Genomic DNA, 12597 nt, shown 5'->3' with positions numbered 1-12597 from the left:
TTATTTAAATGGTAAAACTAATTTTTATAGATAGTTTGATACTTTGATTCTTGATGTGGCGAGAAAGAATGAATGCTGGTGTAAGGCAAGTGACAAACACACTGTGGGCCTCTGGATTGAAGCTCTCCTTGAATCAGGCGAGGAAAGGCCCAGAGAGCAAGAAAGGACAGAGGTTTTCATAGGGCTTCTTGCCAGTATTATGGCTTGACCTACTGAGAATTTACCTTTCTACCCCAGCTAGTAGGGAGAATCTGACCTGCAATTCTAAAGCACACAGTTTGAATCCACCGGCTGCTCCCTGGGCAATCTCCTCCCGTGATTACTGCCTCTGAGATCCGCTAGTGGGTCAGCTGTGGGTCTATTCTGATTCGATGGTACAAAACAACAATCACTCCAGATATAGAAGCTCTGATAGCCCAGTGGCAAGAAGTTGTGCTGCAATCCCTGAGGCATGCAGTTGGAGTCAAGAATGGGCAATCTCCTCCCATGGGACTAATTCCCTCTGAATACCCTCTGGAGGGTCAACTATAGGTTGATTCTGACTCTACAGTACATAACAACAACCACAACCCCAGATATACTGGATCAGAATTTACAGTTTAACATCTTATGTAAACAACAACACCAAAATCATCTGAGGATCTTATTAAACTCTATTTTCTGACTCTGCATGTCTGGGATGGAAAGGCAAATTCTGAGCATGTAATTGATCCAGAATAAATCTACCCTAAACTCTGGTTCTCGGATAAAATAAGAACAGTGTCAGCTGCCTCTCCTCGATGCGATCATCCCATCGCCTTCACTCATGCTAATTGGGTCTCTGTTGCTTTTTGTTTACATTACCAGACCGTTAAGGGAAAAAAACCCCAAAACCAAACCCCACAGTATCTTGCTTCATTTTGCTGCTCGGGCCAAACTGTGTTCAAATTGGCCAGAGTAATCTGTAGGGAGTTATACCGTTAACCCCAAGCCTGCGCCTCTGGTGAAGAGAATCCACCAGCAGCTCCTTAAGAGAAAGACGAGTCATCTCCTGCCCTGTGATTTTCAGTTTGGGAAACGCAAGGGAGCGTGGGCTGTGAGTTGGTTCCCACGCCACAACAAAGGGCGCGAGGGAGTGACCAGTTTAGCTTGGCCTGAGTATGCTGTACAAATTAGTTGCTGATAAGCCTCCAGATGAGGACTATATTCGTGAGGTAATGTGAAGAGTGTAGTGAGAAGGCATAAAACTGAGAAGCTGACTTTTCCATAGTGTGTGTGCGTGTGTGTGTGTGCGCATGCGTGTGTGTATGACTCTTTTACATGGACCAAAATGTCATCCAAACATTGACCTAAGCAAATTGTTTATTATGTACTACTAATTTCTGGGATCTTGGAGGTCAACTTATATAGAGTCTAATTCTAATTTTAATCATGCCACTTATGAAAACATAGCAGCCACATCACTACTGGGTTAATGAAAAAGGGTCGACATGCTGGAGTAGTCACCCCTGAATGGTGTGAATGGTTCACACCACACAGATGAGGGTTCTAACAGGAAGCTGGTGGTCTGCCTCCACCGAGAGGCTCCTTTGAGGAAAGGGCTATCTGTCTACTTCTGAAAAATCACCACTGAAAACCCTCTGGAACACAGCCCCGCTCTGTCACACAATGAGTCGTCATGAGTAAGAGTCAACTTGGTGGTAAACTGGCACATGGCTGACTCGGGCGGTCTAGTGGATAAGGAGCTTCACTGCCAACCCTAACGCATGCGGTTCAAGTCCATCAGCTGCTCTGCAGGCTAAAGACAACCTCCTCCTGTGTGACTCACTGTTTCAGAAACCTTGTTGGAGGGTCAACTATGGGTTGGTTCCAATTTGACAATATAACAAATTTCTTTTGAATATCACAAAAAGATTTCAAACAATAATAAAAACCGGTGATCAACAACCCTTAGAAAATCTAGCCTGATAGGTTTTAAGCCATGGATACAGACAGGAACTGGCTTTTGCTTATCTGTCTTTGACACGTCTTTCCTTAGTTTCGGTTCAGTTTATTTTTTTATTAGGGATGCTGCAGCCGTACTGTAAATACGAGCAAGAAGTGGGGAACAGCAGTAAGTCCCACTTTGTAGGGCGGCATCACTGACTTCAAAGAGACCTTTGTGTCGGCCAGAAAAGGAAGGCCTTGGGAGTTAAAGCACTAACATGGTGAAGGCATGAAATAGCAAGGAAAGAAAAGTAGTGCTTGACTGCTCTGGGCAGTGAAGGCTGTGACAGAGAGGGGAATCCTGGAATAGTGAGAGCAGTAAGCTTAAAATGGGACTCCCTACAAGAACAAATCTCTCTAAATGTTTAAAGGTAAAAAATCTCACTTTGTTTTGTAAATTGCATGCTGATTTGGGATGAGCTATGTTAGGGCTTCTTTCTTGTTACCCAGGGCCTGGATTTTGCCTGGCCGGTGGCTGGTGCTCCATACATTCTAGTTCACCCATGGACTGCTAGGAAAACAAACAGATTCTTCCTGGAGAGGGTCAAACCGGATGGCTCCCTGGAGGCAAGGATTCTGAGGCTCCGTCTAACATACTTTGGACATGTTGTAAGGAGGGACCGGTCCTTGGAGAAGGACATCATGCTTGGGAGGGTGGAGGGACAGCGCAGGAGGAGAAGGCCCTCTATGAGGTGGATTGATTCAGTGACTGGGGTAATTGGGATGAGTATATCAAAGACAGTGCGATTGGCACAGGATAGAGCAGGGTTTGGGGCTGTTGTACATAGGGTCGCTATGAGTCGCAAGCAACTTGACGGCACATAACAACAACAACAACAGTGGCTGGTGCTCAATACATTCTAGTTCACCCTTATTTCTTTCTTTGTAGGGTCAGGATGACTCCTTCTTCGAGGTTAACTCTTGGAGAGTATTTTTTTCTCTGATTTAAATCTCACACACCTGCTTTATCAGTAGTGGAGTTTCTTTTAGAAAGCACTACTTACTGTATGTCTCCCGTTCCCATATCTGTAACTTGTTTGGGGGGCCACCTCTTATGTCAGGGAAATTCAAATGTAGGGACACGAGGCTGGTGAGCTCTGGCAGTGATGATGTATGCTTAACCACCCACGTACTCAAGTGGACCCCTGCCTTATGATCAGCTGGTGTTTGAAGATGGATGGTTGTTGTTGCTGGGTGTTGTCAAGCCCAGTATAACTCATAGGGACCCTATGAACAGCTGACCTGAACCCTGTCCTGTCCTATGTCATCCTCATTATCTCTGACACACCAGAGCCCATTGCTGAAGTCACTGGGTCAGTCCATCTTGACAACATCTCTGAGGGGAGATGGTAAATACAGGGAATTGCCACGTTCTTGCACATGAGAACAAATGTAAAGGAGAAGTTACACTGCCGAGCTTGATCTCACTACTTCTACAAGCAGGACTTAACAGTCTGCCTGGCAGTAACTGTGAGTTTTATCTAATAAGAAACTTTAGGTTTGGGGGTCCCTTTAAAGAAATGGTTGCATTGTAATACTTTGCTCAGGAGCCTCTGTTGACTTAAAAGACTAAGTGCTGGACAACTAGCAGAAAAGCTGGTGGTTGGAAGACAACCAGAGACGCTCAAAAAACAGGCCATACTCTCGTACGCTGTTGGTGGGATTGCAAAATGGTACAACCACTCTGGAAGGCAGTTTGATATTTCCTCAAAAAGCTGCACATAGAAATTCCACATGATCCATTATTCCACTGCTAGGAATATGTCGTTGTTATGTGCTGTCGAGTCACATGCGACTCTTAGCAACCCAATGTACAGCAGCCCTGAAACCTGCTCTGTCCTGTGCCAACTTTACTGTCTCTGACACACCTACCCTCATTATCCCAGTCACTGTCTCAATCCATCTCATTGATTGTTTCCCTCTCTTTCTCCATCCCTCCACCCTTCCAAGCATGATGTCCTTCTCCAAGGACTGGTCCGTCCTTGCAACATGCTTAAAGTATGTCAGACGAAGCCTCAGTATCCTTGCCTCCAAGGAGTAGCCTGGTTTCATCCTCTCTAGGACAAACCTGTTTGTTCTCTTGGCAGTCCATGGCATATTCAACACTCTTCTCCAGCACCACAGCTTGAAGGCATCAATTCTCTATCATCCCTAGTCATTGTCCAGCTCTCTGATGCACTGCACGCAGTTGTGAAGACTATGGCCTGAATCAGGAGCATCTTAGTGTCCAGACTGACATTGTTGCTCTTCAGTACTCTGGAGAAGTCTTACAGCTAACTTTCCCAATATAATTCATCTCGTGGTTTCCTGGCTGCTGGTATCCATGAAGAATGCAAAAGATTATCACAAAGGCAGAGGAGGAAGAAAAGGTCAAGATAGATGTCAGATGAGACTCTGAATATTGCACTAGAGCGCTGAGAAGCCAAAGCAAAGGGAAGAAATCAAGAAATTAAGGAACTGAACAGAAGATTTCAAAGGGCATCTTAGGAATACAAAGCAAAGTATTAAAATGAAATGTGCAAAAAGCTGGAGTCAGAAAATGAAAAGGGCTGAACTCGCTCAGCATTTCTTAAGCTGAATGAACTGAAGAACAAATTAAAGCCACAAGTTGCAATACTTAAGGATGTTTTGGGCAGAATATTAGATGATCCAGGAAGCATTAAAAGAAGATGAAAGGAATCTACAGAAGATGAAAGGAATCTACAGAGGCACTGTACCAAAAGGAATTTGCTAAGACAGAAGAATTTCATGACAACATATGAGCAAGAGCGTGTGGTGATGATGGAAGAAGTTCAAGTTGTTCTGAAGGAATTTGCAAAAGGCAAGGCCCCAGGAATTTACAGGTGGGAATATATCCCAAGGAAAATAGAACACAAAGTTTTGTACACCAATGTTCATAGCAGTGTTATTCATAATAGCAAGAAAATAGAAACAGCCCATATGTACATCAATAAATTAATGGATTGAGAGATTTTGGTACATTCACATGATGGAATACTATGCAGGACTAACGATTTTTAAAAATACTATCTAACATGAGAGAGACTAGTGAGTATTATGCTGAGTAACTCAGTCCTATAAAGACAAATAAAGCATACGGTCATTATTGTAAAACTAGAAGGATAACTAGTAAAATGTGTATGAATGTCTTAGTAAAATGTGTATGAATGTCTAAAGAGGGAAAGAGATGGGCAGGAGGGCAGAGGGTGAGGAGAGGAAGAAATCACGGGGTGACAGAGTTTGGTGTGTGGAGGGAGGGGGTGAAGGAATTAGAAACGATCCAGTGAGGATCTGAAAAGGCAGATTAACAGCGAACCTAGGTCAATGGTGATTTATTTTGTAAGACTCAATGTATGGAAATGATTATATGAAAACAATGTGAATGAAGGAATTTGTGAAACAAAGTATATGAATGAAAAAATTCACTGAGGAAAAAAATGTAAGTTAAAAATAAGCTTTAGAAAATATATTAATGTTCCTACTTCTCAGAGATAGGTAAAAGAAAGACTTTCAGATTACTAATTGTTCTTTTATGTTATGGATTTTTTAGATTTAGTTCTTTATTATTTCCTTGCTAGATTCGTTGCTAAATGCCAACTCTGCTTACCATACAGAGGCTCAAAACATGGCAGATTTTAGTGCCAAAAGAATTCTATATTTACCCCGTTGGAACATTTTACTGCTTTGTACCACACACCACATAAACAAAGGAAAGGAGAGTCAATTAAAGACCACTTAGATGTCTGTAAAAAATTTAAAAAAATAAATAAAAAAAATAAAATAAATAAAGGACAGTCGATTAAAGATGACTTAGATGTTTGCAAAAAAATTTAAAAAATAAACAAAAAATTACGGAAAACATCCTTTAACTAATTTAACATCCATTACATTAGCAGTAGAATGTGTCTAGTTTGTTAGGAAGCACGAGGACAGCACAGGATAGGACACGTTTCATATCTGTTGTTCATAGCTTTGCTTTGGGTCATACTTGGCTCAACAGCATCTAACAACAACAACAAACGACAACATTGTAACCTCCATTGATTTTTGCCATCCTGCAGTTCTGAAATTAGCTCAATGCTGCCTCTTTCTCCAATATTGTGACATAAAGGTCTCTCATGGCAGAAAGTCATCCAATGTCTTGAGTTCTCAGACTTGTGCGGTCATGTCTCTTTTCCTTGCCTTCAGATAGTTCAGCATTTATTTCTGCACTGACAATTGAATTAAATCATGAAAGATATTCATCGGAGTTGAAACAAAAACTAAAACAGTAAAAACATGACTGGGCAGATGTACTCTGACCCTGGAGTACATTGGGATTGACTCAACAGCAGGCCTCAAGACCCCTGCACCTTTTGACTAGCAGACACGACTGGATAGTTATGTGGAACTTACTCATAGTGCATTTGATTTTTCTCCAATGATGACTGGATGGCCCAGGAGTCCTCCTCACTCACACGAAAATCCACCGTCATGTTAGCTGTTACATGGTGAGTGGCATCTGGATACCAGAAGTCAAGCTGCCAAGGAGAACCCAGTGTCTGTTAGTTACAGCTATTTGCTTGCTCATCCAACATATATTTATTAGACATCGTTATGTGTCATCACACACAAAAGGATTTTGAGTTTTAGAGGTGACCAAAGTCTGCTGTTGTTCGGTGCCATCAACTTGAAACCGATTTATAGAGTGGGTTTTAAGAGGCTAGAAATTCAAAACAACTATAAGATATCATCTCACCCCAGTTAGAATAGCAAAATTTAACAGAACAGCAAGCAATAAATGCTGGCGAGGTTGTGGAGAAACTGGAACCCTTATTCACTGTTGGTGGGAATGTAAAATAGTGCAACCACTGTGGAAGGCAATATGGCCCTTTTCTCAAAAAGTTGCAAATAGAAATACCATTTGATCCAGCAATTCCACTACTGGAAATATACCCCAAAGAGACCATAACTGACATCCAAACAGATATATGCACACCCATGTTTATCGCGGCTTTGTTTACAATAGCAAGGAGTTGGAAACAACCTAAGTGCCCATCAAAAAGTGATTGGATAGAGAAGCTGTGGTATTGTCACACAATGGAATACTATGTTGCATTGAAAAACAAGGAACTCATGCAATATTATTCAAAATGGGTGACCCTGGAGAACATTATGCTGAGTGAAGTTTCTCAGTCACAAAGGGACAAATACTGCATCGTGCCACTGTTGTAAAACAGGGCTGACCTCGGGGTTGGGGGAGGCTGAGAAAGATGGGTTCAATAATGTATATGGCACTGAAACAGATGAGGGAGAAAAGTTTAAGAGGGGTAAGTTATTAGGTATTTTTGTCATGACAGGAGTCCTGAGAGAAGGCTGCATAGTGGAGTGGATCTGGGGGGAGGGATTGTAAAACAGTGAAAGAATTTTTCTTTTACTTTTCAAGAGGGTAGTGTACTGGTGGGGAGGGTTGGGAGGGAAGAAAAGTGCAACAATGAATGAATGGAAATCCGAACTCTCTGTAAATTGTCATTGAAATTAATAAGAATTTTTTTTTTTTAAAAGAGATGCACAAAGTGTGCATTGACAAAAAAAAAAAAAAGAGGCTAGAAATTGCATGGGAAGAGACTGCTTATCTTTCTCCTGTGGAGCAGCTGGTGGCTTCGAACTGTGAGCCCTAGGGATGGCAGAACGACCCCTCACCACTAGGCCTCCAGAGAGTAGGAGACCTTCTTAATAAGTTTATGAGATTTTTAAAAAATTTTTAATTTGTGTGTGTATGTGTGTGTGTATCATCAAATTGGATCTGACTTGTACAGGAGGAGATTGTTTCTCCTTCTCCAGCAAAGCATCTGTTGGATTTGAACCATCCACTTTTGGGATGACAGTGCAGCTTCTTGCCCCTAGGACACCAGAGCTCCCTGAGTTTATGAGATTTTTATGAGTGTATTGGAAGCAGGAGTGGCATCCAGTTCCTAAACAACTTGCCTCTGGAAACTCTATGAAAAACGACGATAGTTATAGAAAGGCTTCAGGTCTTTTGTTTATAGGATGGCTATGAGTTGTGCTTGTCTCGATGGCAAACAACAACAAAAACAACATTTAAAAACTACTGAATGAGTAAATAATTGTTTATGTTGATCATACTGAATATTCAAGAATGAGTAAACAATTGTTTATGTTGACCACTTTTCAAAACAGAACTTCTCCCAACCATCAAAAAAAGTCGAAACTGATCACTGTCAAGTCAATCTGGACTCCTAATAGTCCGATTGATCAGAGTCGAATTGCCTTATGGGGTCCCCATGTCTGGGATTTTTACAGAAACGATGACTAGATTTGGTCATTGAGTGGCAGGTGGGTTTGAACACCTGACTTTTGAGTGAGCATGAGAGCATATGAAACACTTAAAACCAACCTCTCCAAGGGAAAAAAAAACCAACAAAACCACCTTAACCCAACTTACTACAGTTGAGTTGGAACCAACATAGAGCAACCCTCTATTTGGTTTCTGAAGCTGTAAATTGTGTGAGAGGAGGTTTCCTGTCCTTCTGTCAAGAGCTGGTGGTGGATTTGAATAGCCAGAGAAGAGTAGTAACCTTTGGGTTAACAGCATAACGTCCGGACTATGCCCCAGAGCTCACCACTGAAGCATTATAATCCCCAGAATTCCCTTTTAAGGGCAGAATGAATAAAAGAAAATAAATACAGCAAGAATGATTGACTTTTGGCTGCTCTATTTCCTTCTACCAATTTGGGCCTGATTTGGATTGCTTCCCAAATGATTTAGCCAGAGCATCTGGCTGTAATTGAGAATTTAGATTAAATTCCGCTCAGTTAGGCCCCAAGACCAGATGCCCCTTGTGGACTCTGGAATTCTTGGAAGGTTTGTATCCAACACATGTCGTAACCTCTCAGCTCTGTCATTTTTCCAACAGTACATCCCTGGACAAGTTGTAATATTTTAAAAATGTCAGTGTTCTGCCCTGGAAACTGGAGCTGGCGTGACTCCATCGAGAGGGCTGTGAAAGTGGCTGATTAGAAATGAAGCCTGCGACGTGCAGGCATCTGACCCCTGTCAAGTCCCTTCCCTTTCTCATCTCCTAGCTGAGAAGTTCAGGACTTTGGTGAATAGTCCTAGAAGGAGAGCACTAAGTCTGTGAAGACAAAACAAACAAACCAAATTGAACTTTGGGAAGATTCCAGTTCTTGTCATTTTTTTGGAGATAGCTCTCAATTTGCTGAAACCCAACTCAGCCTCTTCAGAGAGGAAGGCACTCGGTTCCTGCCAGTCGTTCCACACTTGGAACTAAGTCACCCGGTTGTGCCTTAGTTACTTCTCACTCTGCTTCAACTTCAGTCAATTATATGTCAATATGATGCTGCTAGAAAACAATCTGTCTGGTTTGTTTGGGTTTTCTTTTCTTTTTTTAAAACAAAAATCAATGCCCAGACAGAGACTGGACCAAACCCATTCCTATCAGCTTGATGCTGTCTCAGCAACACACTCCCTCCTATTTCTGAGTCCTTCTTTCTCCTCGGGAAAGGCTGATGGATTCCAACTACCCACTTTTGATTTAAGAGCTCGTGTGGCCTAGTGGTAAGGAGCTGCACTGCTAACCTAAAATTGTCATTATGTGCCATTGAGTTACCTGTGACTCATAGTGGCCCTATGTACAACAGCTCTGAAGTCTGCTCTATGCTGAGCTAGTCTCACTGACTCCGACACACCCACTGAACATACTATGAACTGTCAAAGGAACAAACAGATCTGTCTTGGAGAGGATAACACCAGGTTTCTCTTTAGAGGTGAGAGTTTTGAAGCTCTGTCTCACATCCCTTGGGCACGTGGCTAGGTGGGACCAGTCCTTGGAGAAGGACATCATGCTTGGAAGGGTGGAGGGACAGCGCAGGAGAAGAAGACCCCAGATGAGACAGATTGACACAGTGACTGGGATAATGGGCAACCTAAAATACGTGGTTTGAATTCACCAGCTGCTCTGTAAAAGAAAGATGGGCAATCTCCTGATGTGCAATTTCCTGCCTCTGAAAACCTGTCAGAGGGCAAGCTGTGGGTCTGCTCCAACTTGACGGTACACAGCAACAGTAACACCTTTGGGTTAGGAGCCTGATACGGTATGTTGACAGGGCTCCTTGGATATTCAAGGTGTATGATTTAAAGGACCATTTAGTCAGGACTATTTAATCATAAGCACAAATCTGTGTTCTATAAGGATGATATGAAGAAGATTGCAGAGCTCAATGCAGTTTCAAAAGCATTCAAGAGCTCTAGGCACAGAACTGGATGCCACAGTTTTAAAAGCTACGGAGGAACTTAAAAGAAACAAGGGTTTTAACGTGGAAAACAGCTATATATTCCAAACTACAGGAAACTACAGGGTGCTTGAGGGACCAAATAGTGTGACAGGAGTGAGTGGTTAGAGAAAGCTTCCTGTAGGAGACGCTGCCTGAATCAGGTCTTGGAGAAGCAGGAGGTAACCAGGTAAAGTCATCTACAGTGCGTTTTGCTGCTTAAAAGCCACACTTGTCTTGTAGTTCAAATCCTGTCAGTGGGATGTACAGTCTTTTAAACCTAATGGAGAGTCAGCTATGAATCGGAGGAACCAGAGTGAGTTTGAGTTATGCATTTTGAGCCAGATAAAAGAGCCCAGGGTGAACACTGGTTAAAATGCTTAGCTGCTGGCTGAAAGGTCAGTGGTTTGAACCTATCAGCAGCTCTGAGGGAGAAAGATGGGGTGCTCTGCTTCTGTAGAGGTTTACAGTCTTGGGAAGTCTAAGGGGTTGTTTTGCTCTGTCCCGCAGAGCCGCTTTGAGTCACGACTGGTTTGATGGCAGTGGGTTTGTTTGAGTTTTGAGCCGGATAAAAAGGAGAGAAACTCACTCTTCATTGGAAAATCTATAAAGGACCAAAGTCAGTGGGTGGGGGGAGTTGCTGGGCTGTGAAAAGCGAGGAGGTGGGTGGGGAGCAGGAAGCTGCAGAGGCTGGTGGAGGTTAGAGAATTGGAAATGAGGTAGACTAGGTAATAGACATGACAGACTTTCAGTGTCACAAGAGCTGAATAAATGACACGGTGACTATTTCAGCCCTGTGGATTTTAAAGAGACTTCGAGTGGAGCTCTTGGGTCTAGTTAGGAGCTGCACTGCCAACCTGAAGGCTGTTGGGTCAAATCCACCGGCTCCTCCAGGGAGAAGGATGGGCGGTCTTCTCTTCTAAGATTTACTGCCTCTGAAAACCCGCTGAAGAGTCAGCTGTGAGTTGATTCTGACCTGATAATAACTGAGTGATGCAAACAATTGTTTGGCTAACTGAAAGATTGGCAGTTCAGATCCATTCAGGGGCACAGCAGAAGAAAGATGTGCCAATCTACTTCTGAGCAAATGGACACAATTCTATACTGACGTTCGCAAGGTTAAAATATGTTGCAACCAACCTGACAATCTGCTTAGAACGATTTCAAAGAACTGACCTATGTGTAACAGTCTTCTTTAAAAGGCCTCTTTTGTAAAGAGGGCAGGAGCATTGACAAGATTAAAAAGAAAAAAAGAGAGAGATAAAGAAATAATGAGCAACTTTTAGAGAACTGAAAGAAAGAATAAAACAGCCTTCTAAACATTTTACCTCTGCGGTGTTGGCCAAGTCTTTTATGATGTTTGCTTGTTTCTCATTTTGGGGTTTCACACGGAATACCTTTTCCCTTTAAGAATGAAAAAAGATGAGAAATGTGAACTGTCAAGAAACATTCCTTAATCCCTCATTCCACACAAAAGATTGGAAGAACACTAAGCCTTACCTGTCAAAGCGGGTAGGAGCGATTGCAAGGGTTGTAGCAATCAGACTCAGGGACAGGATGAACCTCATAGCTGTTCTTTGCTGGCTGCGAGGCCCGGCCCTCGGCTCCCTTTATACCTTAGCTCTTATCATGAGAACCGCTGACTTCCCCTCAGAGCTTTGTTCAGTGAGCATCTCCCTCCCTGCAAAGTTCATTCTTCAAAGAAGAATGGTGCAGCATTAACACGTGATGCCTACTTAGTGGCAGGGACAAGGCCACGTTACTGCTATGCCTTTTACAATAGACGATGCCCATTTTACAGATAAACATAGGAGGCAAATGACTTGCACAGGATGGCAGAGCTAGTGTGTTCAGAGCGGGGATTTGGTTCCACTTCTGCATGTGTTGATTGATAAACTGAGTAAGCCATAAACTTGTGCTTGACCCCTGAGATTAATTTGGACTATCTGACCACAGAACCTTGATAGATGGTTCTTTAAAAAAAAAAGTAACATATGAAGGAGCTCTGGTGGCCTAGTGGGGAAAAGCTGCACTGCAATCCCAGAGGTATGTGGTTTGAATCCACCAGATGATCTGCTGGAGAAGGAAGGAAAATTTCCTCCTGTGCCAGTCAGATCTGATTTGATGGTACACACACACACACACACACACACACACACAAATACTAACATAAAAAAAGAGTGATATATGTTTTAGAAGCAAAATGTAATTTGTTAAATTAAAAATATTATAATTATGCAATATTCTGAACATACTAGCAGCATTCTAAGTACCCCGAACAGCATTCATACATTCACCATCTAAATTTTATGATGGAAATATTGCTTGTCATTTTTCCTC

General features: G+C 42.4%; 1 protein-coding gene across 1 annotated transcript in view; it reads right to left on the bottom strand.

Annotated features, from left to right (window-relative positions):
• Positions 1 to 11825, bottom strand: part of CPA3 (carboxypeptidase A3 (mast cell)) — a 49814-nt gene extending 37989 nt beyond the window's left edge. The window contains exons 1-3 of the mRNA XM_006895570.1: positions 11758 to 11825; positions 11586 to 11661; positions 6361 to 6485 (exon numbers count right to left, since the gene is read on the bottom strand). Coding sequence (XP_006895632.1) covers positions 6361 to 6485; positions 11586 to 11661; positions 11758 to 11825 — 269 coding nt within the window. The remainder of the gene's footprint in view (positions 1 to 6360; positions 6486 to 11585; positions 11662 to 11757) is intronic.
• Between the last annotated feature and the right edge of the window lie 772 nt (positions 11826 to 12597).

This window comes from Elephantulus edwardii, unplaced genomic scaffold (genome assembly GCF_000299155.1).
Source record: "Elephantulus edwardii isolate Elephantulus edwardi_28Jun2011 unplaced genomic scaffold, EleEdw1.0 scaffold00169, whole genome shotgun sequence".
NCBI lineage: Eukaryota > Metazoa > Chordata > Mammalia > Macroscelidea > Macroscelididae > Elephantulus > Elephantulus edwardii.
The sequence above is the reverse complement of the archived record's forward strand: the minus strand, read 5'-3'. Positions and strand labels throughout refer to the sequence as shown.